We start from the raw sequence: 25,897 nt of genomic DNA on the forward strand, positions 1-25,897 counted from the left end.
ATTAAAAGGTAGAAGATTTCTAAAAACTGCTGCTCGTCATTTGACCAGACCCCCCCCCCCCCCCCCCTCTCACACGCCAATCATCACCGTGCTGTCAAAAGCAGCGTCGGGGTCGTCCTCTCCTCCCGTTCACTCGGATCAGCGAGGAGGACTGTGTGGCTGGAACGGTTACACACACACACACACACACACAGACGAACTCCTTTTTTGTGGACTTTGTTCAAACCAGCGTCTTTGTTGGACACCTCTCTTTTGGAGGTCTTTTCTGCGCTTTGGGTTTTCTCGTGACCGTGAGCGAGGGGCAAACATGGAGTCATCTCTCGAGTTTTCCAGCTCCGTGGGCAGCGTGTCCTCCCTGATGAGTCGCTGTCGGACCTTCAAGGTGCTCGTGATCGGAGACTCCGCGGTGGGGAAGACCTGCCTCACGCACCGGCTGTGCGCCGCAGAGTTCCCGAGCCGCGCGGAGGCCACCATCGGGGTGGACTTCCGCGAAAGGCAGCTGGATATCCACGGAGAGAAAATTAAGGTAAGTGGGGGAATCGTTTATGCATCGATTAAACCAAAAGACTCATCAACAGGCCTAGTGTGCCAAACTCATGTTTTTGTTTTTACGCATGGCGGCAGTGATCAGACCTGTGGAAAATAAACTTTCTAGTCTTTGAAAATTGTAAGCCTCCACGTCGTGTTGGTTCTTTTCGGATGAATCCCGTGTCATTTACACAACCTGGTCCAACTCCGTTGATTTTTAACCTGGACAAACAAAACAAAAATCCTTCCAGAGACACATTGCTTTGTTCCTTCTTAGCGGCGGCTTGTCCTGTTTTTCCCTGCCTTTTTATGGCCCTTTTGGTAATATCCCTCACGACTGGGGCGTTATTTGCTCCACACTGATTTCTCTGAGTGAAATAAAACCAGACGAGGTGCTTGCCTGAGCCTGTAAGTCTCTCTGCACGTTGCATGATTCACTCTGGTATTTTAACTTTTTAATTAAAGGAATCTTAACGATCAGATGTTTGTCCTTAATTTCAATCCCCGTAGTTGAGACATGTGGCTGGCGAGTCTATGCGATGATTCAATCTCAAATCTGCGGGTGTTAGTGGGTTTGTGCTGTTTCGAAACCACCACAGAGAGGAAGTGCTCGTCAGTGGTGACTGTGGATTTGTTTATAGGGCAGAGGAGGTTTTTAGCTTTGTTCCTAGTGCATCAAACTTCTATAATTCTGTTCGAAATAAAGGTGTAGTTAAAGGTGCACTATGTCAAATCTGACCACATCCTCCAAACCAATAGGTGGCAGCATTACCGCTATATTACAATCTAAACTTTATTTGATGTGTTATACATTGCCTTGTAAGTTTAATGTTAGTCTTTTTTTCATATGCAATGGAACTTGTTTCAAATCAGAGCTGTTTCGTAGGACCTCAACTATATCATGTTTTCACTTCAAGAAAAAAAGGATCAAGACAATTTCAAGTCAATAAAATCAATACTAAAGTCCCGGAGGGCCATTTGATATCAGATCACAAGTCCCCAGAAGATAATTCTAATTGTTTACAAGTCCACTGTCTTACAAGAGCTGGTGAATGATTCACTTTCCTTCTGTGTTTTCAGTATGTTGTACAAAGTCCTTTAATTGTCATTGTTAAGAACATCATGTGTCCATTAAGTTTTTTTTTTTTTTTTTTTTACAAGAGATTTAGATGTAAGCGTTGATGATCACATCAACGTGTGTGTGCGTGCGTGTGTGTGTGTGTGTGTGTGTGTGTGTGTCTGTCAGCATGATTCAGACTATTTCAACACATGATTTTTTTTCTTCCTTTTTCTCTGCTTCCTTTTCATTATTTCCTCCTATGTCTCATTTTCTTTTTGTCTTTTCCACCTCGTCATCATCACCAGCTCCAATTTTGGGACACTGCAGGACAGGAGCGTTTCCGTAAGTCCATGGTGCAGCACTACTATCGCAACGTGCACGCCGTGCTCTTCGTGTATGACGTCACTTGCCCCACCAGCTTCAGCAGCCTGATGGCCTGGATAGAAGAGTGCAGGCAGCACTCCCTCGGCCAGGAAATCCCCAGGTGAACGCCTGCTACTCACTAAGAGAATAAAAGTCTTTCAGCAGGACAAATAATAATAATAAGAACATTTGAAAAGTCAAATATTTTCTTAAAAGTGAATCTTAACATAGGTAAATTATGCCTTATTTTGTTCAATATCTGCTCTTTGGCATACGTCTCCATAACGGAATAGAGTGGTTTTCCCTTAAATTACATCGTACCTCTCTGGTTAACTCAACATCCGATAAACATATTTCTCTTTTGTGCAACTTAATATCGTCGGCCTTCATTTGTCCCCTTCCGTTGCACGATCTCCTCCCAGGTTCCTGGTGGGCAACAAAAGTGACCTCCGTGACCCCAGCAAAACCGACGGCCAGGTGAGCCAGGAGCAGGCGACGAGCTTCTCCAAAGCCCACGGCATGGTGTGTTTTGAAACGTCCGCCAAGGACCCGCCAAACAAGTGCGGGGGCGGTCGACGCGGCGATGCGGAGCTTCTCCACCGGCAGGATAAGGTGGAGGACGTTGTTGTTGCCCTTGGCGCCAGACTGAAGAGACAGAAAGTACATGTAGCAGCAAACGACTCGATGTACGGCTCCTTTAAAATCCTCAACAGGAAGAGGTCAGAGAAAGAGCTGTGGACCTGCTGCTGAGAGACGGGGGACAGTTGACCTGCTGCTGAGAGACACGGGGGACAGTTGACCTGCTGCTGAGACACACGGGGGACAGTTGACCTGCTGCTGAGACACACGGGGGACAGTTGACCTGCTGCTGAGACACACGGGGGACAGTTGACCTGATGCCGAGACACACGGTGGACAGTTGACCTGATGCTGAGAGACACACGGTGGACAGTTGACCTGATGCTGAGAGACACGGGGGACAGTTGACTTAATGCTGAGAGACACAGGGGACAGTTGACCTGCTGCCGAGACACACGGGGGACAGTTGACCTGCTGCCGAGACACACGAGGGACAGTTGACCTGATGCCGAGACACACGGTGGACAGTTGACCTGATGCTGAGAGACACGGGGGACAGTTGACTTAATGCTGAGAGACACAGGGGACAGTTGACCTGATGCCGAGACACACGGGGGACAGTTGACCTGCTGCCGAGACACACGAGGGACAGTTGACCTGATGCCGAGACACACGGTGGACAGTTGACCTGATGCTGAGAGACACGGGGGACAGTTGACCTGATGCCGAGACACACGGTGGACAGTTGACCTGATGCTGAGAGACACGGGGGACAGTTGACTTAATGCTGAGAGACACAGGGGACAGTTGACCTGATGCCGAGACACACGGGGGACAGTTGACCTGCTGCCGAGACACACGGGGGACAGTTGACCTGCTGCCGAGACACACGGGGGACAGTTGACCTGCTGCCGAGACACACGAGGGACAGTTGACCTGATGCTGAGACACACGGTGGACAGTTGACCTGATGCTGAGAGACACGGGGGACAGTTGACCTGATGCCGAGACACACGGTGGACAGTTGACCTGATGCTGAGAGACACGGGGGACAGTTGACTTAATGCTGAGAGACACGGGGGACAGTTGACCTGATGCCGAGACACACGGGGGACAGTTGACCTTTTCAGATGGAACTATGTGACGTTTTTAGCTATTGTGAATGTCCATGTTGTGAGTGTCCATGTCAATAAGATAATTAGCATTCTGTGCATAACGATGATATTTGACCATAGACAACATTACAGATTTTTTTTTAAAATTTGAAATGCAGTTGCTGTTACACCTACACTGAACTTTAATATTTATACTCTTAAATATGAGATTTTATGTATATTTGATTTTTTCTTTACAGTTGCTGCCAAATAAAAGACTGAATGTCAACATTATTTGGTAGAGGATGTGTATCCAACAAACTTGAGTACAAAGGCGTTAATATAATCTCAGGACTGTGTCCAGATCGACAAAACATGTGGTCAGACACCAGTCTTGTGCGCAGGCAGTGTGGCTGTTGTGCATCATATGCGTTGTGATTGCATATCCAATCGATGATTCAGAAGTCATCACATGATGAGGGCAAACCTCCTCGTGTGTGTGTGTGTGTGTGTGTGCGTGTCACAGTGGTGCAACATTCAACAGCCAACTGATAGAAAACTTACTTTAGACTCTAAAAGGATGGAAGTTGGTGAAGTTTCTTTTTATTTGTCTCATTGGCTTTTGCACATTTTGAAAATTCCTTTCGATTTAGCTACTTAGGTTATTTTGATGATGGTTTACTACATTAAATAAACATTTAATTAAATAATTAAATAAAAGCGTAAAGATAGCTCACACAGCTTCAATTACTTCTAAAGTGTGTGTTGACCAGATGAGTCTGGGAATAGTCCAACTCTAACTAAAGGCCAAGTGGGTCTCAACTTGGCTGGAGCAGTACAACGTCTGCATGTTAAACTAAAGAAAACCACCTGAACGGTTCTGTGACCCAAATCACTGACTTCCCATTTACCCCTGAAAAGGGAACTGTTATATAGGAAAGCACCACTGTGCACTTTTTGACATTTTCCAACAAAGGCCTCTGAAGAAACCATAGCTTACATCATGACCAAGGTGTCACATCGCCTGTATGTAAGCACTGTAGACCTATAACAGTGAATTAAGCACAGGGCAAATGAGAATAGAAGTGCATTTTTTCAATGATTAACAATGCTCTCAAAGATGTCATCACCAGCTAAGTAAAATACCTCAGAGCAAGCCTTCACAAGTGGACATTCCACTCATTTCCCACAGTGAAATACTGCTTGTCTTGTGGAAAAAGATGTCATTGGGGAGCTCGTTCCACCATTTTGGAGTCAGTACGGCAAACATTTGGGGTGTTGTTGAGTGTTTAGCTCTCGTACAGAGCGGGGTGAGCCGGCAGGGACGTGAGGTTTGACCGGGTTCCAATGTTTTGGTAGAGAGAAGCCGGGACCCAGGACAGAGCCTTGGAGGAACCCCAGTGGTGAGAGTTTGTCTCTGAGTTACCCGGTGTGTGCGGACGTTGAGGTACAGGATGAGAGAAGGGAGAGAGCAGAGCCTGAGACACCCAGACCCTGAAGGAACGGAACGAGGATCTGGTGGTTCACTGTGTCAGATGCCGTGGAAAGGTGGAGCAGGAGGAGGACAGGGGAGAGCCAGAGGCTGCTTTGGCAATGCGGAGTTGCTCAGAAACGGCAAGGAGGGCCGTCCCTGTTGAGTTGGGCCTCCTTGACGCCTGACTGGTGAGGGTCAACAAGTCTGTTATGGTGGAGATGGGAGGTGACCTGGTTAAAAGATGGCTCGCTCTACAGTGTCTTCAGGAGAGGGTTGAGTCTCGCCTCCTTCAGAGAGTCGGGGAAACGGACAGTTGACTGTGCTGATGAGGTGGGAGAGAAAAGGAAGAAGACTCGAAAATGTGAGACGGGATGGAGTCAAGTTGAGGAGCTTATTGTACATCTGGTGTCCGACAGTATCACAGTGTAGGGGAGTGTAGACGTATTTAATGTTGGTGAAAGATAGTAACGCATATTGTTATATCCGCATGGCGCAGAAGCACAACACCTCTGGGACAGTGTTTTATTTAACCAGTTCACTGCCTCTTTTCACGTATCACGACTGCATAAATCACCCTACAGGGAATAAAACGACAACTCGATGTCCGGTCGACGAGGTTTCCCCAAAGGACGTTTACGGTAGTTCCGCCGGTTCGCCAGCAGGGGGCGCGCTGACGCGCTAATCTCCCTCCTCGCAGGGGGGGGGGGCGCCTGTACTCTGTGCGCTCTGTACTCTGTGCAATCAGCATCGGACAGCAGCTGAGCCGCTGCTCCTCGCCCGTCTTTAAAAGCTGCTGGAAACGCACGCACACGCACCCCGTTCACCTGCTGCCGATACCCGAGCGAAGATGTTCTGCAGACGGGCATTTCAGAGAGTGGGGCCGCTGGCACGGAGGGCTTTCAAGCCGACGTCCAGGAACGGTGAGCAGCCTGAAGGGAGGGTGGTGACTTCTGAGTGGGGCAAATTAAGGGGATTTGATCTGAGGTTCGCAGCCCGGTGCGTCTGGATTAAACATTGATCCGACTAATTGTTTCTTTTTGCTCAAAGAGCAGATTTTACAACTTTGTGAAGTGCTGTTACACGCACCTCTTTTTTCAGAATAATGTTGGTAGCAGGGATTTGTTTTAAATGTTTCCATTTCTATGTGGGCCGTGTGTGTGTTTTTTGTCTCAAGTTGTTCTCACAGGCTTTCCATTGCGTGTGGGGCGAGGTGTGTCCTGCTTTGGGAACACTCAGTTCTTGCACGTTAACTGCGTATCACACACGGAACGTCAATTAAAAAAAAAACTCGTTTTCAATTTGACGGTTTTATAAGTTGCAAAACGTTTGAATGCGAGTGTCCAAGTTCTGTCAGTTTGCAGAATTCTCATTTCCGTGGGATTCTTCGTCGTGTCGTGGTTACACGGTGTCCTGGGGCCTTTGGGGCATAGCTGCTTCCATGTGTTCGCACTCCTGAGGAGAAACTTTTATGAAGGAAAAAAATGCATTTAAACAAAGTCTAAAACTTGCTGCTGATAACTTTTCATCCATTGCACCCTGAAAAACGATGACTCTTGTTTTGAACTCTTTAGTGTTTGCATGTGAAGTGGTTATTGCTCACGGCCTTTGGGCTTGTGTTCTTTCCTTTTTAATCTGGTATCTGAGCATGTGGAATTCAGCCTGAGGTCAAACCGCTGCATTGATTTCCTGTACGAACCTCTGAAGCAGGCAAAACCCCAGACCTGTTTTTCTCTTCAAAACATCGGCCCTTGTGAGCATTTCCTTTTTTGAATTTGAGATGATTGCTTGTGTGCACCCCTCCTCACCTGGTCGTCCTGCAGGGGGGTCCACCTGTGTGCTGAGACATATCTGCTGACTGACCGCAGCAGAGTCCGTACCCAACGCGCACATGTGTCATCGCAACAGCCATTTTGTCTGTTGTTGCCTGACATGCGTGTCAGTTTTTACAGGCTTGAACCTCAGCGCAGAGATTAACCGATTACCTGTAAAAATAACCTGTACTTGGCCTCGTGCCTGCATGGCGCCGCTGTGTCATGGTATTAAGAGGATGAATGAGTGAGGACACACTGCTGCAGTGGCTCAGCATCAACAAAAGGATCATGTCCAGAGCTTAAAAAAAAAAGAGAAAAGAAAATCCACATTGGTTGGGAACAATCAATAAGCACAGGTCAAGGTGTATGCTGTAGAGACGCGTAGGAGGAGCCCGGGTCGATCATTTGGGACGAGGACTGGTTTAATGTCCCACCGCTGGCAGTCCTTTCAGCTCCAGCACATCGTTTCCCACGATGGGCCTCCTGCAGCCTGTCACAATGGCCACCAAAAGATGACAACCTAAGCATTTTGCCAGATGCACTCCTACTACCTAGAGGCTAATCTGAGATTAAGATTGCTTCGGGGATTTTATGTAAGCAACAATTTAGTGTTTCATTCCGCTGCTGTTAAATCTTTCCATTTCCTCTGCCATCACTAACCAGGGCTCATCGGGCCCTGCCTGTAACTGGATTAAGGGATGGAGACGTTGTTGACACTACCACACTGCAATAGTGACCTGTCTAAATTCTAATGGGAATTTCTTAAATAAAATTCTCACAAACTATCAAATGGTGTTTTTTTTCAGTGTGATCATCAATTGCTCACTTAGTATCATGACAACAAATGCTCTACGTTAAATTTCTGGTTGATATATGTTAAAGGTTCTTAGTTTCATAAATTAATTGGCTGTCAACTTAATATCTGAGGTTCCAGTTTCCAACCCTCCGTTGTGTGTGTGTGTCTCAGCAGCTCCAGTGCGACACATGGCCATCGGGGTCCCTGGTGGCTCCTCCAACGTAGCATACATTGTTCTGTGTGGAGGAGGCCTTACTGCTGCCGTCGTCTATGTGAGTATCTGTTCATCCGCATTGGGACCAGCTGGCAACCGCTGGGTCTGAAAAGTGGAGCAAAGCAAACTTTCTTGAAATTGCATTCTTTATGCTGCAAAATATGGTCCATCTGCTGGGATCTGTCATTCAGTATCTGCCTTGGTTTTGGGAGAATATTACTTCAGTGCTTTAACGTAGTAATTGCCTTTTCCCTCCCCATTCCACCCAGTAAGTGACCTTTAAAACTGTAATTCTCAAATGTGGTAGATTTAGTTAAAATGCTGTTCAGGCAAATGGTAGCAGCCAGCAGCACAATGAGTGCACCCAAAGAGACCTGGGCTCTTTCTGCTTTCTACAGTTGTAAAACAAGTCTACACTAGCTATCGGGCTCTTGGCAAAGCACAAGTGCATATCAGAGGTTTAATGTTAGTCAAAATGTCTAATGTGGACACAATATTATCATTTGTGTGCTGAAATGTAGTAAATGTGTATCTGCTCTTTGTCGCAGGCCTACAAGACAGTCAGCGGGGATGGTGAGCGCCATGAGGACCGACTCGCCCCCATGGCCGTCGTCGAAAAGGGTCAGCGAGTGACCCCCAGGCACAAAGCGCACACTCCCAACTCGGGCTACAGAATGTTCCTGCTGTTGCAGCTACAGCAAATTGATCTTTGCTTGCACAAAGCATTTACAGAATTGTACCCTAATATGAGCGATTGTTGACCTCTGCATGCTCACAAGGGCAACAGCGTTTCTGCTAAGCAGATGTGTTAAGTGTCAATCATCACAGTTAACACTAAGTACATTAGCTGCTCTGTTCTCAGTACTGACGGGCAAAGATAAATCAATCGTGCTGCATTTCCGAGCCGGTTCTGGCTGCACTGCCCAAATATTGACTACGGTGGAATGATCACACTCAATAGCTTTATCTTGCCTGTCTGTTCAGATTTCTGTCTGCAACTCATTTGTCTGTTCAGCCAGGATGGAAGATCATGGCTGTGCGCCCAGAGCCGCTAACTAGCCTGTAATGGGGATAAGCTGTGTCTGCATCTGGTTGGGTTGTTGTGCATGCAGGCCGGGGGGGGGGGGGGGTTGGTTATGGGCAGGAGCCTAGAGCTGTGCTCCCTACAGCGCTGGAGAGAACTGCTCCTTTTTTTAATTTTATAAACCGAACAGGGATCGCATTACGTAACCAAGTAAAACTTTGTAAAAACAAAGTCCCAGAAACCTCTTTCTGCAAATGGTGATTTAACATGCCTGTGATTGAGGCGTTTATTAGAGTACACGTCCTGAGGGTAGTTACAGTGTGCTGAGCTTCACAATCAGGAGGTTTGAACTTTATCAGCTTTTGAAGCTCACTTTTACAGTTTGGTCCACTGTTACTTTCTTAATGGCATCCATTTCTACTTAAGCTAGTAACATTTAGCTCAAGGTTTTATTTGATTCTGGTCCGTTTATCAAAATGATGTTCTTTATACATTATACTAACTGGAAGATGTACAACAAAATTCCTCTATCATGTCAGTTGTGCCTGCAGGTATTTTATTTCTGTGGATTGTTAATGATGAAAGTCACTACATTTGCTGTAAAAGCAGGCGGTTGTAAGGAACCGCATGAATAAAATGGCTTGCAGTTAAAATCAAACATCTTTACGGAGGTTAGTTGTAACCTTAAGAACTTCAGCACTACAGTATGTTGCCTATTTCAAAAGCTCTGTATCTAAATGCTGATTAAGAGCAGTCCGGTTCCACTTATTTATCTCTGCTCTTCAACCTGCAGCACCAGAAGCAGCCGCTCCTGCAGCTGAACCCGCCGCAGTTGAGGAGGCCGCGGCGCCCCCTGAGGTCCTGGCCGAGTCCGTCCCTGCTCCTGCAGAACCGGTGGCTGAAGCTGCTGCCGTCGAGGCTGTGCCAGAAGAAGAAGAAGAAGAAGCAGCTGCAGTCGAGGTGGTTGTTACAGAGCCGGCATCAACAGAAGAAGCCGCTCCGGCTGCCGTGGAAGAGGCGGCTCCTGCCACCATGGAGGTGGCAGCCACAGAGGAGACTCCGGCAGAGGCCCCTGCAGCAGAAGCCCCCGTGGCAGAGAGTGCTGGTATGGCAGTAGTAGAAGAAGTCCCTCCTGCTGCCGCCGCTGAAGCAGAGGCCGGCTCTGCCGCCCCTGAGGCTGAGGCCGCCCCTGCTGCAGAGGTGGTGGCATGAAGCTGTGATGGTGCCATAGATTCCCAGGAAGTAGAGCTCTGTGTTGGATGTGCTGTGGGCCCAGGAAGAAAAGGGACTCCTGAAACCCCGTTTTCATAAAAGTGGGTGATTCACTTCTGGTTTTAAGGGTTACCAGTTAAAGGGTTCTTCAGTCCAGTTTTTGGGCACTTTCCTAAACAAAGCCTTCACACACACATTTGGCATCAGGCAGTCTGTTGAAAATAAGTTTAGAAAATGTAGTTTCTACGGGAATTCTATAAACTGCAAATCCAAATTACATGTTGGTGGTGAACAGTTGAGAGTGAACTGGTGATACAAGGGATGGAACGGAGTTGACCGTTTTTGTTCATTGTGCCATTTTTAAAACGTGACGGCCTCATGTTTGCCTTTAAGCGCTGAATGAATGGCGTTAGCCCAGTTTGATAAGTTGTTTGGTGCTGCTCAGCAAATGCTTACTCCCAGCTATGCCATCTATTGTTCCTTAGCGTCAGCAAGAAGCTAGAGACGGAACATAAAATAGTTTTTATCGAAAACCAGTTTGCTCTTGCTGTCTGCAGTTCTTGTCTAGTTGTCCCTTTACACATTCAAATACTGGAATTTACCAGCCACGTGGAAGACATTTTTTGTGCAAATTTTACTTTCTCTAATCTTTGTAATGGTACATTTTTCACTGAACACTACAGAAATTCTATTCTATCATAATGCACTTTTCAAAGAATAAAAAAAAAAAAAATCACTGAAGTCTCAATTTTGCATTTGTACTGTATATGGCTGGTGAACAAACTATGATTTAGTGGTCCCATTTGACGAACTGTTTAAATCTGGAGTCCCTTAGCTGCTTGTTGCTTTGCTGGTAGACCAGACTCTGCATTCATGTTTAGAAACACGGATTTCCTTTGGAAATTTGAATTTCTTGGTTCATGCTCCTCTCCTTTGATCTGAAGACAAAGAAATCCAGGCTCTATGGCTTCCTTGTGACTAAATCGGCTATAACCTTTCAATGTAGCCTTTTATAAATCTGTATCAATAAATCTTATGAAGACATTGCATGGTACATCAAAAGTGTATATAGATGAACTGTGCTAGGCAGAAAGGGGCTGGTGGCAGATGAATGTAACCGGTCTGGTTCAACAAGTTGAGATTTTGCCTCCTGCATGCCGCTCTGCTGATGCTTTCTGAAACCTTTTAGCTTTTGACTTTGAGCCGTGCGGCCGGTGCAGTCACAGGCCGGTAAGGACCAGGCCTACATCAGCGCTTGTTTTTAGGGTGTGCTAGATGACGGATGGCATCATTGCTGGTAGCCAGCCAAAATGATTTGAATGTTGTGCAAATAAATAAATCACCTTTTATAATTTCAGTGTCAACAACAAAATTGTGTTTTCACATCAAGTCATATAATTTTCCTAAAAAGGTCCCACTAGCACGGGGAGCATGAACTGGGCAGTTAGTCTCCTGTAGAGTATGCCATGAACTGTTGGTGACTATTCAGCAGGCATCAATAGAAAACTGGGGGGGGGGGTTTAAACATGTGAAGAACATATTGTGTTCCTCATTCAAATTGGGTCAATTTGGTTGACCAAACACTCAATAAGAAAAAAGCAGCAAAACACTAAAAATGGAACAATTTCCTGTTAGTTAAATAATTAAATCATTGCTAAAAAAATTGTGCTTTTCTTTGGAAGAATACATTGATCTTCTTAAATTGAATGCCCTTAATGTCCTCGCTTTTTTCCAGATAAACAAAACCATATGGTGTAGTGATGCTGCACTCAATTTTCTACAGTCACCTGGCTTCAAGCCCTTTACTCTTACTATTAAGAGATGTGTGAACTTGATCCAAATCATATTGTTCACACTTGATCTAAAATCCCTCTCAGCCTCTACTTCCTGTCCTCCTGTCACTCAGAGTCCATGCCCGGTCTGCTCACAGCAGTGAAAGTCTTGACTGGCACTCCGATTGAGATAGCGGCAGCTTCTGTTGAGACAAGTCTGCTGAAAAGTTTGGACTTTACGGTGGAGGTGGTGGAGCCAGAAGCTGTGGAAGCAATCACAGAGGTGGAAGCTATAGAGGCAACCATGGTGAACGAGGAGTTGAAGTCTGCAGATGCTGAAGAGCTGGTTGAAGAAGGGACCGCTGCCAGTGTCGAAGCAGCGCTGGAGGAGGAAGAAGAGGAGAAGCTGGCTGCGTCTGAGGAACCTATAACTTCAGTCCTCGCTGTGGTGGAGGAGGGTGATGTGGAGTCTGAAGACCAGGATGCTCACCCTGCAGCTGTCTCGGAGGAAGCTGTCGCCTCTTCCGACGCCCCGCCTGAAGATGCTGCTCCTGCTGAGGAGGCCACCGCTGCTGCTGATGCTGCTCCACTGGATGACGCGGCACCCAATGCTGAGACATGGGTAGAGGACGTAGCAGCTGAAGCTGCAGCAGTTGTAGACACGAGTCAGCTGGCGGCAGCCTCCTCCGGGTCAGACCTGGAGGTGCTTTCAGCTGCTCAACCAGGAGCTACACCAGAAGCTCCAGTGCAAGAGGCCAAGCACTGCGTCTCCTGCCACCCATCAATAGCAGTCGAAGAGGCGCCACCTGCTGCTTTGGGAGTGCAGCTGTCCGGTGAGGAAGACGCGGATATCACGGAGGAGGTCAAGGAGGCAGAGTCCCTGGTGGAGGAACAAAGTAAGAAAAAACTTAAGTGACATGCAAGTCAAGCCCACTTTAGGGTAATCTGTAATACGTAATGACTGTTAGAATTGTTTCTTTGTTTGGTTAGTTGTCAAGTAAGGGCATAGTAATATACAAAATATCCTCTCCACTGCCCAAAACGTTTTTGGCTTACTGCATGAAACAAATACCATATTTTATATTTGAAGAAGGTAAGTAGTTTAGGGTATGGAACATTTTCTTTTAACAAATTGATAAAATAGTGTGACATTGCTAATCATTTAGTGGGCATGGTGACTATTTCACTCGCTAAATAGCTGCACTAATTACTTCTGGAATTTCAATTTGATCTGAGCCCTTATCGATTATCTCAGTTCCACTTGTGCTTTTTCCGTTGTTAGAAACTGTACTTGAAGTAGAGGCAGATATGGATTCTTGTGTTTGAGGTATAGACCACCATCACCTACAAAAGCACCTTGAACTTAATATAATGACGGTTTCAGAGTAGCTAGTGATGAAGATTTTCAATTAGAAAGTTCTCCAATACTGTGCTACGATTTGGGCAGACCACCTAATTTATTGTTATTAGAAAAATAAAGATTGAGTTTGCATCACATGTTAAAATATGTGTTGCAAGCTCAGTACGAATATAGGGATTTTATCCTAAATGTTGGAAGAATGAAAACATTAGTAGACAGAGGTACATTTTAAAGGATCTTTCTCTGTGAATCTTGCCAGATTTTCCCACCAGATTAACAATGAAGGACACCATATGGCTAAATTTGCGGCTCCTCAATTTGACTTTTAAAATGATATATAATATAGTCTTCCCTGTATTTGGCTCTGACTGCGTGTATTTCTGCCTGTATCCACAGAGCCAAAGGTGTCCAACTGGACAGTAAAAAGCTGCTCAGTGATGTAATAGTACAGTTAAGAAGGTAAACGGCCAAATGCTGCACAGCTGTCTGTGTGAAGCTAGAGGCAGTAGAATGGACATATTCAGGATTTTGTTCTCGGATAGCTGCACTTGAGCTTTTGGGTTTGTGAGACCAGTGTGACTCATAGAGACGGTTACTAGACTTTTCTTGGCACTCCATTGAAATCCTGCTGCCCATGTCCATTCTACCTGTTTAAACTCTAGGTTACGCATATAGCCACGTTCCCTGAAAGTCTGCCTTTCTACCATACAGACTAGTGTTGTGCTTGTTGGTTTCAGCGACAGAGACTATGTTGGTGGCAACAACCCAGTCATGATGGACAGTGTGCCTTCTACAACACTCGCTTATCCGTCAACGGAGCCTGGATGATCGGTGAAAACGGCACGGGAGAACCAGCTACGGGTCTAACTAGTCAATGTGTCCTTTTAAAATGTTTTCAAATGTGTTTATTATGTTTCCCATCTTCCTTCTGATCAAGCTTTAGTAACCTTGGTGAAATTATTCCCATGAGGTCCTCTAGGTGTCACTAGCATGACAAGTTGAGAGGAACACAGGGTTCTTTGTTGTTGTTGTTTCTAATGTTGCAATCATTGGAAGGGTTTTGTTGTTATGTAATGTTTTGATAGACTGATTTCGATATTCAGCCTAACAATAACTACCAACTAAGACTGCACCAGATATTGTATTTGGGGAAATAGTTCAAATAAGTGCAGACATGAGTATGTTTAGTGGTTTAAGACCATCATACCTTTATGATGTTGCTAGTTTAAAATAGATGCATTCTTAAAGGAAAACATAATATTAGACATAATATTGCAGATGTTTGCTTTTTAAACTACTAGACTACAAATGACAGCATTAATGTATATTTAAATACATGTATATTTATAGATCTATATATGTGTATGATTTTCCTCTTCTTATTCTAGACAAATTTTTCTTCTACAACAAAGGGTAGAAACAATGTCCAGGTTCAACATGAACATTCAAACAGAAGAGGTTTTCAAATATATTATTTATTGTCATCATTGAACTATATATCATAAACTAGGTAATATACCTATTTGTATTTAGTTAAATGCAATACCGTTGTTGTCCTGATAGTGTGCTCACATAGACAATAAAGTGATTGATAAACAATTCAACAAAGTTTGGCTTTTTACCAAAGTATGTTTAATAAACAATGTTTATTAAACATGGTTTTGCTATATGTCAGTGGACCTTTGATGGAGACACATTGGATAAACTGGTGACCATCCTTGTCCTACGAAGCATAAAGCACCACGTTGATCTATAAAAACCAACGGATGAGGATGGTATTTATTTTTATTTCTCAAATTTAATTTTATTGCACCAATAAAACTGAACTGATGGAGTTAAAAATGGTAAGCTCCGAATGTTTATTGCGCGGCGTGACGTCACACAAGTAATTCTCCTAAACAAGTAAGTGACAGCCGAGCGGAGGAGCCTGTGAGCCTGTGACCGATCGAGCCTCCTTTGCCCCCGCGTTCATTCACCCCCGCCCCCCCCCCCCCCCCCCCCCCCCCGCACCCGCACCCTCACCATGGAAACCAACCGCTAACGTCTACGTCAGGGCGGCTCGCGGCGCCGTTTGCGGCGGGACGCCTCCGCCTGACCGGTTACTGGACGTCACACAGACCCGCCGTGACAAACTAACACAAGACAACACCAAGTTGTTGTTGTTTCCCACGAAGGAGCCGGAGAAGAAGCGTCTCACGGTGAGCGAGCGGACCTGGCTCTCGCCAGCGTTAGCCACATGGTTTGTTGTGGCTGTTCCTGTTGTTGTTGTTGTTGTGTTTTTTTTCTTCTCACGGCTTGTTGTTCTAACGATGCTAACTAAGCGAGCTAACGTTAGCCACGTCCAGGTTCCGTCTCCAATCAGGTCGCTTGTCGTGTGCGACGCGCTCTCAAAAAAGACGGTTATTCAAATGCATCTCACCGCAAGTGATTTAATCACCAACTCTGGCTATTAATCTAAAAAAAACCTGCAAATGATGCAAGAGTTGGCTCATTATTCATTGCCGAAGTTGGCGAATAGCAGCGGTATCATCACCGCAGTGGACCCTGTCATTATACTGCAGTTGTCTTTGACAATATGAATTAAGAGCCAACTGTGTGATCCTGATCGACGTGATGGATGCTGATCTAACCTCACTGCTGTCTATGTGTCAGAGAGCAGACAAGCTTTGCATCAACGCTGAAACTATACTGGCTTTGCAGAGGACCACGTGGGTGCACATCCTTGTGACCTGGCAGTGTGATGTAGGATCAGGAGATGTAGGACCAGGCCATCGATGCTGGTGACACGCTGTCAAAATGTTTATATGGCAAACCGGTGTTATGAAATTGAGGACATCTGGACATTTGCAAATGGTATTGTAAAGAAAATGACCCAAAGTTGTGTGTGTGCAGGTGAGTTAAAGGCGCAGACAGGAGCAGTCTGGCTGCTTGGCTGCAACTGTTTGGTTGAGCAATGTGTCGTTCACGGAGGCCAGGCACCTGCACCTTTGCTCAAGTGTCTGTAATTTGTTCTGGCGAATGATTGACCAGCATGCATTTGGCTCGGCTGTATGACCTGCAGTCAGGGCTAACAGTTGCTGTATGAAGGTTTCTGCTGAATGTTCTGGAATGGGGCCATGTCATAAGAGGTCCTTTATATATATAGTTATTATTTTATTGTCCCTTTCTGTAAATCCTAATAAGTCACTTTGGCCATAGTGTCTTTATTTGGACCACAGCTGCTGATTTCTTTTGGAACTTCTGCCAAGGGTTTTGAAGAAGTAAGATCAGCTCTGAAAATAAATTTAAAAAAGGTTAGAAAACTAAAAATAGAATAACATTTGCAATGTAGTTTAAGAGTACCAAAATTCTGAAATGCCGAAACGGTCAATTTGAGTGGTCAGCAAACAGAAAGGTCTTTAATCTTGATTTAAAGCAGATGAGGTGCTCAGCAGACCTGCAGCTTTCTGGGACTTTGTTCCAGATATGTGGAGCAGTGTTTTGTTTTTTGACTTTGGGAACAGAACGTACACCGGTCCTAGACGACCTGAGGGGACTGGATGGTTCATAAGGTATCAGCGGATCAGAAATGTACTTTGACCTCAAACCATTCAGTGCCTCATAAACCAACAGCAGGATTTTGAAGTGAATTATTTGTTGGAGAGGAAGCCAGTGTAAAGACAGACTGCAGAAATGTGATTCCCTTTCCTGTTCCTGGTCCAGCATCAGCTGTAGCTCTCTGATTGACTCTTACAGTACTCAAGTCTACTGAAGATAAAAGCATGGATAGGTTTCTTCAAATATTGTTGATGCATAAATCCTCTAATCCTTGATATGTTCATTTGGTGATAGTAAACTGAATCTGTAACTACGACTTCAACTAGAGCTTTGTGTGTGTGTGTGTGTGTGGGTTGGATGTATGAAAAGTAAATCCTGAGATCAGGCTTTCCACATATTAGCCCTCAGTGTTATCACTGTCTGTGTGTAATGGTAGAGGGCGGGACACAAGGCAGGGCGTTGTATCTTTAACCGCAGCCCCAGATACTTGGAACAAAACCTCTGTTGTTGAAAGATCATGTGACTGTGTGTGTGTGTGTGTGTGTGTATAGAAGGGCGGGGGGAAAAGTTGCCATGTGATCTCCGCTCAGGGCAGGGTTGGAGAAGTGCTGACTCGCTCTCCGAGGTTCCTTCCACCCGGGGAACAGCCCTACAGCGAGCGTGCGCGCCGGGAGAGGAGATGGCCGGCTGGATGGATGGATGTCAGGCGGAGAGGAGACGTGGGAGAGAGTCACAGGCAGGCGGGGAGAGAGACGGGAGCACAGCCAGTCCTCTTGTTGTCTCTCACCATGACAAGGAGGCACGGCTCTCACTCTGCCTCTCTCCCCTCGCCTCTTTATGGATTGTTAAAGAGCAGCCGAGTAAAGATGCGAGGCGGCATTTTGACTGGCATCAACTTCTCTATGGCAAGGCAAGTTTAGACTGTTCTCCTCCTTTCTGATGTGTTTGTTGGGGTCCGTAAAATAATTGATCTACTCATGTGCTTCCATCCTGGTATCAAAGGTTAGAAGTGAAATGAATTTTACTTATATAGTGAGACATGTATCTTTAGCTCTTATTCAGAATTCATAGCATTCTTCTGACCTTCTTTAAAAACAGTTATTTTTTCCCCCTCGTATCATGGAGGGTGTCATTTCTGAATTGAAGAGTCTGTTGCAAAGTGATTTGCACATTTGAGCTCAGAAGCCACAAGGCTGCCACATGTCCAGAGTCGTCCTGCAGTTCCTGTATTACTTGTTTGAGTCAATTCGACCTGAATATCCTGCTCGTGAGACTCGGGAGTGTGCGGGTGGGTGTGCACTGGTGTTTGTGTGTGTGTGTGTGTGTGTTCATTTGTGTGCATGCTTGTGCTTAACCAGTTTTGGACGTTTCATGTTCCATGTGAGTCTAATTGTATTTCACCAGTTGTATGAGGGTTGGATTAGATTGATGTTTTCCATATCTTAGCGGTTACCATACTGGTGTGTATGCTGGGATTGTATTCCCTGATTGTTCTGTTGACCGAGTGAAAACATACAAGACTGAACACCGACTTTCTCATTCACTCAATCTCTCTCTGACTTTCTCATGAAACCATTTAGATGGCTGCATGGATTACAAAAGTGTCTCAATCTCCAACTCTGTCATGAGTTTTACATGATAACTTTTGTCAGTTTAACGGCAAAGTAACATGGTATAATGCAGCTTGTGTGCACACCTTGATTTGGTTAGCCCGTTTCTGTGCCAAATTTCTTCCACAGAACAGTGGGGGAAGTATGAAATATTCAAACCAAGGGTGAAAGGACACAAAGAAATAGATATTGGAGGCAGTCAGTTCACTCTAACATCAGAATCTTAAACTGTTAAAAAGTAATGATTACTGTGATTTCCCCACACGCCAGTTGGATGCTCTGCTGGTGAACCTGTCCATGTGTCGCATGGTTAGCGGACAAATACTGTTGGAGCCATAATGCAGGTTTCGGGGCTTTTGTTCATTTTAAGGGAAACAAAACGGGTGATTTGGGACGTGCAGTTTCTGCATTTGACCACAGGGCGCCCCATTGCCATGGAAACGCATTTAAGTGGGTGCCTGCTAATGAGCAAAGGTGTGGATGGAAAGCAGACCACGTGGCAGTCAGTCAACGTGTCGTGTCCACGAGGCGGCGTCTTGCTGTGTTGTGCCTGTGAACAAAAGATGTAATGCAAGTCAATCGGCATTGCTGATTGTATGTGGATTAAAGAGCCTAAAAGACACAGCGTACATTGAATCTTGTTTGTGGCAGAACACACGTCCGAACATGTTCACCCTAGTGGCTTAACGCATACATTGGAAATGTGTTTCGGGACTCTACAAACACGCTCTATGGAGGAATGTCTGCTCTTTGCGGATGAATCATTAAACAGAGGATTCCCATCTGAGCTGATGGCTTGTTGCTCTCAGTGACAGAGGCCACGCCAGCACAGAGAGACTCATCGATGAGGCAGCCTTTAAGTAGTCAAGCATCTATTAACACATTGTTAGAGGTGTTGTGTGGCTATTTTAAAATACATTAGTTTTTCTTTGAAAAACTGTGAAAACAAATGGGAATGTTGAGACTACGGAATAATTTGAAGAATTTTGCGTAGGGTTATCTTTAAGCAGACGATGCGCCGCCTTGGAGGTGGGGGGGATGTGCTGTGGTTGATGAGAAGAATATAGTTTGTTCTGTTTTTATGTTTTCCACTCATCAACATGCCAAGTTTGCAATTGAAATTCTTAGTAATTTTCAAAGCAATGGTGCTTATTTTCAGACAAAGGTAGTGACAGATAATTAAGTAAATGTTAGCTCCATAAGTGGTTTCTCTAACTGATTTTTTAATGTCGTCAGCTGTCTTGCTTTCAAACGAGAACACTTTAGATTTAACTTAAAGTTCCTCAAAAGTTGAAAACATGTATTTACATCATTATACCTAAAATGTAAGACGTGTTTTATTCTGAGAAAGTTAGATGTAATCTTTATAGCTGGTATTTTAAAGAAATAAATAATTTCAATTGAGTTTGAATGTAGTCGTGGGGTGTAAACTCCTAAATGTTGTTATAGTAGCATCAAGGATGAGCTCCCACAGTGAATGAACTAGTAGGGAACAGGCCGTTTCTCTCTAACAGCATCTGTATTAAATCTGGCTACCTGAATATGATAGTGTTTGTATTGTAATGTGCGTGAGAGCAGACAAACACACTTTTTTCTATCCTGACACCACCCTCCTTACTGGAATTTCTATAATAGTCCAACACAAGCTCCTTTTCCGAGGAGGGATGAAGTTGAAGGGACAACATTTGAGCCACTCGCTTTGTCTTACGCCGTGTTGTCACCCTGCAGAGCAGCACAAAACAAGGACCGAGGGTCACATGGTTGTTAGCAACCGTTTCCATGGCTCCCGTCTGCCACTCCCAGATCTTCCATTACTGTGTGCATGTTTGAGGGACCTACTTGGCTCTCTCTTGGATTAATGCTTCCCGTAATAGCACACAGGCACTTCCTCCAAGCCAAAGTTAGAAGGAAGGAGATGGAACAGTTCAGTTCTCTTTGTCTGAACAGTTCACAGTTGAGACAGACAGAGTAGGGTGTGGTTGTTATAAGCATGGTCATTTATATTTCATAAAGAATTTTTCTGGTTCTCAGTTTGAGCAAAGCTTTAATTATAGTAAAACAACTTAACATTAAACTTTAAGGACATGTTTTACACTGTCCAAAGGTAACAAATACATCCACCAGCACCTCCAAAGAATGAAATGTGCATATTTTTCAAAAGGTCAAACAGTTTTTTAAGGATCCCCACAATGTTTTCTGCACTAAAGGATTGACACAACTAATTACTTTTAGTCAAAAAGGTAACTTTGGTGAGGGCTCCAGTGAGATTACTGGGTCTTCTTACTTTTATTTCTGAAAAGTTGTAATCCAGCATTGAACTAGTGTCTTTTTGACGACCGCTAAAGTCTGCGTCTTCTGTGATCATTTGTCATTATTTCAGTATTGAAAACAGGTTGATTGTGTCCACCAATCAGAGGCTGTGTTTCTAACTGATTGGCAGTTTCCATCTGAAACTCGCTAGAGAACAACCATTGAGTCAGTAGGTGGTCATCGTGGACATGAAACAGGGATAACACAGGCCAACAGGGTGACATCCGTTATCATCAAACAAAGCATCAAATTATTTTTGGACTCTTTGAAGCTGCACCGGAGACTTCATTGTGTTTAAACTACGTTTTGTCTCTCCAGGGGCCTTTACTTACCCAACCGGCGCACCAGGCCAGGGTGCTGTGGCGAGTCACTGGCTGTAATCGCATATCCCCGAGGAGCATGAGTCATGACCTCGGTGCTGCTGGTCGACTCTGGTGGGACGGTGGTGGAATATGTCACAGCTGACGAGGAGGACTCCCCCCAGCAGGTGGGGCAATCACGAGCGAGAGTAACACCGCACGCAGGTTCACAAGTCTTCCTGCCTGCCTTTCGCCGTACATTTGAATGTTCTCTCCTTGACTTTTTTTTTTTGGACCCGCCTGCTGTCTTTTACTCCAGGAGGCAGAGTGCGACTTGGAGTTTGAGGGAGACCTCGAAGGCGAGTGTGAAGCCGAGGAGGATTTCGATGAAGCACAGGACGGAGAGGAGGATGACAACTGCCCTGCCGTCATAGTAGAGGAGGTGCCCGGCGCCGGACTGGGCGGCGAGCGAGGTTACCCGGCCCAGGTGTTCATATATAACGACGAGGTCTACCTGATGCAGGGAGTTGGTGACGAGCAGGACGTGGAGACAGAAGGGGAGGCAGGTGAGACATTAATATTACTTTGATGTTTATTTTGGCACTCTAGTTCAATACATCATGTGGTCTCTTTTGCAACACATGACACACGTCGCATTTTGGTGCAGTAAGCTTGTTTTTCTTATATAAATTAGAAAGTTGATTTTAGAGAATAATTTTCCCCAAAGGGGACAACCCTAAATTGGTCGGGCTTTGTAAAATACCCTCTATTTTCTGAGTTGATGTAGAATTAAATTTAAATTGCCATCCATGAATGGTGTGTCCTCTCTACCATGCTAAATATGTTCTAAGCATTAAGTGTAACAACTACAGTTGTGTCAGCTTCGTGTGCAGCTTGCCAAACAAGATGGCGCAACCTTTTGGACCTTTTTGTCCGATTATAAATGAAACCCACCTGTTTTTACTTGAATACATTTGGTCCAGAGGCCAAAATCTTGAAACGTATGTTCTCTAATGTCTTTTTTTAAGTATTGTTTTTGGGGTGTGCCTGTCGTAATTCATAAATTCAAGCTAACAAAGTGCTGCTGCTGTTGTTGTAGTTTGGCTGAAATGCACCATGTTTCTCATATGATTCTTTTTCTGGCAGAGTGTGACAAAGTCTGTTAAAGTAGGTCGTGAGAGTCACAGTCCTCTGTGTTCACACACTGCCACCTCCTGGGTATTTCTGACAGTAACTTTTTTATGAACCGTCATGGTATCCAGCGTTACACTTCCAATCCTTTATTAATTGTGAATAGTGTCCAATACAGTGCATTGATCATGAATATGAAACAGACTTAAGGGCTGAAACAATAGTATTTTTTTACGAAGAGAGACATGCATTCATTCACATATATACATATTGTATTTTTAAGCCTGAGTACAAATATACATATTATAAATATACATACAAATAATGAATTAACCTTTAGCAGATAAATGGTCCGTATACTTTACCTGTAATCAGAAAAGTAAGTAATTAAAAAATCGAAATGATAATGCCCTATACTGTAATAGACTACTTGTTTAATTTATTATGTTGTTACTGTGCATTTAGCTTGTAAAACAATATAAATTAAATCGATTAAAAAATGTTGGGAAGTAATTTAATCAGTTATTTAAAAACGTAGTAGTAGTTTTGTTTTTTATCTTAATTGAATTAGATGTACAATCCTGTCATGTTGAAACGTAAACCTTTTTGTCCATTCCTTGTGCAAACTGTCTTTTTTTGTAAATGTGTTTGTTTATTTTAAAAACGGTAATCACAGTTCAGCTTGATGTTACGTAGTAACTACGCAAGTGAAAGGGAGGGCGAAGCAAGGATTTCCTGTGTTGGCTGCGGAGGGATACATTTCGGGCCGGCCTTGTGCGTCTCGTTGAATTCGAGGAGATTTCCGATTCGCGGCGGAGGGATATGAGCTAGTAGCTTCCTATAGAATTCAGTGAGAAGTCAATGTGAATCTGCAGCAAGGGGAAAACATGGCGACTTCGCAGCATGAGGGGCACGCAAATCAGCTCGATTTACTCATCCGAGCCGGTAACGTATCTTTATGTACTTATACATTCGATCCGGGAGCTTACTGTAACATAATGGTAGTGTTTTACCATCGTCCGCTGCGCTTCAGTCAACTGAGTAGTGTGGTGAAGTAATGGAGGAGGGCAATCAGGAAGTGATCACCTTGGTAGCAACCTGCATGGCGTTGCTACACGGTTTTCTGGACCCGGTTACGGGAGTGAAAAACTTTCGCAGGGCTTGCCACTTTGCACAAACTGATCGTTATTTGCACGAGGGGTGCTTTGCATGTTGTAGCATTTTTTTACCACGGCAACATGAATGAGAGTGACTGCAGATCGACCCTGCAACAACCAGGAAGTGAAAAGATGTTGTCTTTCCTACGTCTTTGCCACGCTGTCTGAGTAGGAAGGACATGTGGTTGTTATTTTTACTACCTTAAATCTGGTACACACGAATATCGCATGTAGTATCAATATTTAAATATCTCTGGCTCTTTTTTAAAGGATTTTGGGCAGTAGTTTCTCACACATTGTCCTCATACCAATTTCACATTAAACTTTAAAAGTAATAAACATCGATTACAATAATGTGCATGGAGTTGCAGGTTTTCCACAAATCGAAATGTTGGAGGTTTCGCTATTTAATGTGTTCTAGTTTCCGTTATCGGGTTGTGCAGTCACTGTTTGAAGCGTGGGGTGGCCTGGCTCACTCGCTTTCTTCCCTCTGGCTGTGTCAAGTGTTGCTTTAGCCTTTAACTACACTGACCTGTAAATAAACCAATGTGTATCACTCGAAAGTTAACACGTAATAGTAATGTGCTGCGTGTTAACTAAACATTGCGTCGTTTCCCCTTGGTTTCTTGCAATTTTCAAATTATTTTTTGTCCCATTTCAATGGCGGAAGCATTGTGCACGGATAGGGCGTGGTATGTTGTTGATTGACTTGCTATTTGGTCCAGTCGCGTGGGCGCTTAACTTTAGCGTTAGCAGTGGTCCAATCATATTGAGCCGGAGGAGGGCTGGTAACCGGGAAATGATCCAATAGGAGGTGAGGCGGTTGTTGAGTGACAGGAGGATTAGTGAGCCTCTTCGAAGAGAACTGGAGGGAAATAATGAGGACTGTAAACACGGAAGTCATCATAGCCCGCACTACTTTTTGTCGGAGATGCTGCTATTCTTGGCGCCGTTACATTATTGAATAGGCTCGCTATAGGCATTTTCCTCAATTCTATATGATATATTATACCAAAATATAATGTGTTTATATTAAAATAATTGACTACAAATCGAAATCCTGACATTTTAAACAGACTAGAAGTGGCTAAAGTATCTCTGTAGCATTCTGGCGTCCCCATCTTTTTTAGGGGTGTTACTACAGCACGGCGGCCTGGTTTTAAGGACAGCTCGGAGTCTTTGCGGTGGCGGCCGCCAGCACGTCCTGTTTGTTTGTGAGAGGGACTTGAATGAGTGGGGCACTCTAAAGATAGTCCATTTCTGTCCTGTGCTGGGCCTGTTTCCTCAGTGAGAAAGCCAAACATGGACAGGGCAGGGTGTTACGGCATCTCGTGTTTCCCACCAGTGATTGACAGCGACAGCAGGTGCCCCGGGTTCTTTCTCAGGGTCCCAGATGGGGCGACGCACCATTTCCTTCAGTGTGAATCCCATTTTCTATTTAAACAGCATTGGGTGTTTTTTTTTATGTTGTACTTAAAACTAGATCTAAAACGACTTGACATCTGTTATAACTATATAAAGGGGCTATATTATTAATGCGCTTTCTACTGTGAAGTTTGTACCTAAAATACTGTGCCTGGATCCGTTTGAATTAGTTTATGAAATACATTTTCCTTTCACTAGGAGGTGCCATATAGTTGCATACTGTGTGTTACATATACAGCACTGTGTTAATTGTGTGTCAGAGGTGATAAACTGTTGGAGGTAGTATTACATTTTCTCAGCCTTTTTGAATATAACTAAGCTAATCATGCATTGTTTTTGTTGTTGTTTAAATGACATATCAAATAGCTTGTGTAATACATCACTGTTTTCACTAGTAACTTTTTTATTTTTCTTCAACTATTTACTAATGGAGTCTGTGTGCGTTTCAGTGGAGGCTTCTGTCCATGGCACTAATGTACACTGCTCTGACAAGACGTTTGAGGCTGCAGAGGCGCTGCTGCGTATGGATTCACCTTCCAGCCTCCGAGAAGACCGTAGCCCAGGTAAAACACACTAACACCCCAAAAATAATTTACAAAAGTTTGGACATGAACACAGTGATGCATGCGAGCTTAAATACTTCAAGCATAACTCTTCCCTCTTTACTTCCGCCACCCAGAAGCTTTCATCCCACCTTACATGACGACACCCGACTTCCTCCACGCAGCAATGCGCCCCGACATGATTTCAGAGACGGAGGTAGAGATCTCGACAGAGGGGTGCTGCGAGGAGGAAGATGAGGAGATTCTGCTTGAACCAGTCAGGAAGAGTCGAGGTAAACGGAGATATCCTGTAGTTTTTTGTTGTTGACCAAGACTATATCTTCCAATTGAGAAAAGTCAATCCGAAGTGGTCCAAAGCTGTAGAAATCAGCATACATATGTATTAAAACTCTATTTCATGCAGTTGAGGACTTGGGTATCAGCATATTTTTAGAAAAGGGCCGTTTTTAAATTGGGACCATCTGGGGGCTCTGTGATTTAAGCCTAACCTCACAGACCACAAACCTAAATCTAGACTGCTAATTACAGTTATTGTGTTTTTTAAATCCTGTGGTAGAGCGTTTCCGTCTGGTCGAAAC

At 44.5% G+C, this 25,897-nt stretch overlaps 3 protein-coding genes across 5 annotated transcripts in view; all 3 read left to right on the forward strand.

The window, feature by feature from the left end:
* The first annotated feature begins 122 nt into the window (after positions 1-122).
* On the forward strand, positions 123-3,802 carry LOC119218246 (ras-related protein Rab-33B-like). The gene is made up of 3 exons (XM_037472527.2): positions 123-526; positions 1,894-2,072; positions 2,374-3,802. The coding sequence occupies exons 1-3, from the start codon at positions 308-310 to the stop codon at positions 2,699-2,701; spliced, it is 726 nt and encodes a 241-aa protein (XP_037328424.2). The 5' UTR covers positions 123-307; the 3' UTR covers positions 2,702-3,802.
* A 2,023-nt stretch (positions 3,803-5,825) lies between these two features.
* LOC119218612 (fibrous sheath CABYR-binding protein-like) lies at positions 5,826-14,854 on the forward strand. Of its 3 annotated transcripts, none has more exons than XM_037473169.2 (7): positions 5,826-6,018; positions 7,877-7,977; positions 8,468-8,540; positions 9,737-10,048; positions 12,062-12,823; positions 13,684-13,746; positions 14,025-14,854. In XM_037473169.2, the coding sequence occupies exons 1-6, from the start codon at positions 5,946-5,948 to the stop codon at positions 13,728-13,730; spliced, it is 1,368 nt and encodes a 455-aa protein (XP_037329066.2). In that variant the 5' UTR covers positions 5,826-5,945; the 3' UTR covers positions 13,731-13,746; positions 14,025-14,854. The 3 variants fall into 3 exon arrangements, with proteins under 3 accessions (XP_037329066.2, XP_037329067.2, XP_037329068.2); XM_037473170.2 differs by having other exon boundaries at positions 7,880-7,977; XM_037473171.2 differs by lacking the exon at positions 13,684-13,746.
* Positions 14,855-15,341: 487 nt separating this feature from the next.
* Positions 15,342-25,897, forward strand: part of LOC119218223 (ETS-related transcription factor Elf-2) — a 13,480-nt gene continuing 2,924 nt past the window's right edge. The window contains exons 1-5 of the mRNA XM_062564386.1: positions 15,342-15,485; positions 21,063-21,231; positions 21,363-21,609; positions 25,206-25,319; positions 25,436-25,608. Of these exons, the coding sequence (XP_062420370.1) occupies positions 21,151-21,231; positions 21,363-21,609; positions 25,206-25,319; positions 25,436-25,608 (615 nt within the window). The 5' untranslated portion in view covers positions 15,342-15,485; positions 21,063-21,150. The remainder of the gene's footprint in view (positions 15,486-21,062; positions 21,232-21,362; positions 21,610-25,205; positions 25,320-25,435; positions 25,609-25,897) is intronic.

The sequence above is a fragment of the Pungitius pungitius genome, chromosome 9 (genome assembly GCF_949316345.1).
Source record: "Pungitius pungitius chromosome 9, fPunPun2.1, whole genome shotgun sequence".
Classification (NCBI taxonomy): Eukaryota; Metazoa; Chordata; class Actinopteri; order Perciformes; family Gasterosteidae; genus Pungitius; species Pungitius pungitius.

Excerpts from the sequence above, each read along its gene's own strand:
- LOC119218246 (XM_037472527.2), top strand. The coding sequence starts at position 308 with ATGGAGTCATCTCTCGAGTTTTCCAGCTCCGTGGGCAGCGTGTCCTCC. Across the intron at positions 527-1,893 it reads TCCACGGAGAGAAAATTAAG|CTCCAATTTTGGGACACTGC; the intron begins GTAAGTGGGGGA and ends CATCATCACCAG. Across the intron at positions 2,073-2,373 it reads CTCGGCCAGGAAATCCCCAG|GTTCCTGGTGGGCAACAAAA; the intron begins GTGAACGCCTGC and ends ATCTCCTCCCAG.
- LOC119218612 (XM_037473169.2), top strand. The coding sequence starts at position 5,946 with ATGTTCTGCAGACGGGCATTTCAGAGAGTGGGGCCGCTGGCACGGAGG. Across the intron at positions 6,019-7,876 it reads CAAGCCGACGTCCAGGAACG|CAGCTCCAGTGCGACACATG; the intron begins GTGAGCAGCCTG and ends TGTGTGTCTCAG. Across the intron at positions 7,978-8,467 it reads TTACTGCTGCCGTCGTCTAT|GCCTACAAGACAGTCAGCGG; the intron begins GTGAGTATCTGT and ends TCTTTGTCGCAG.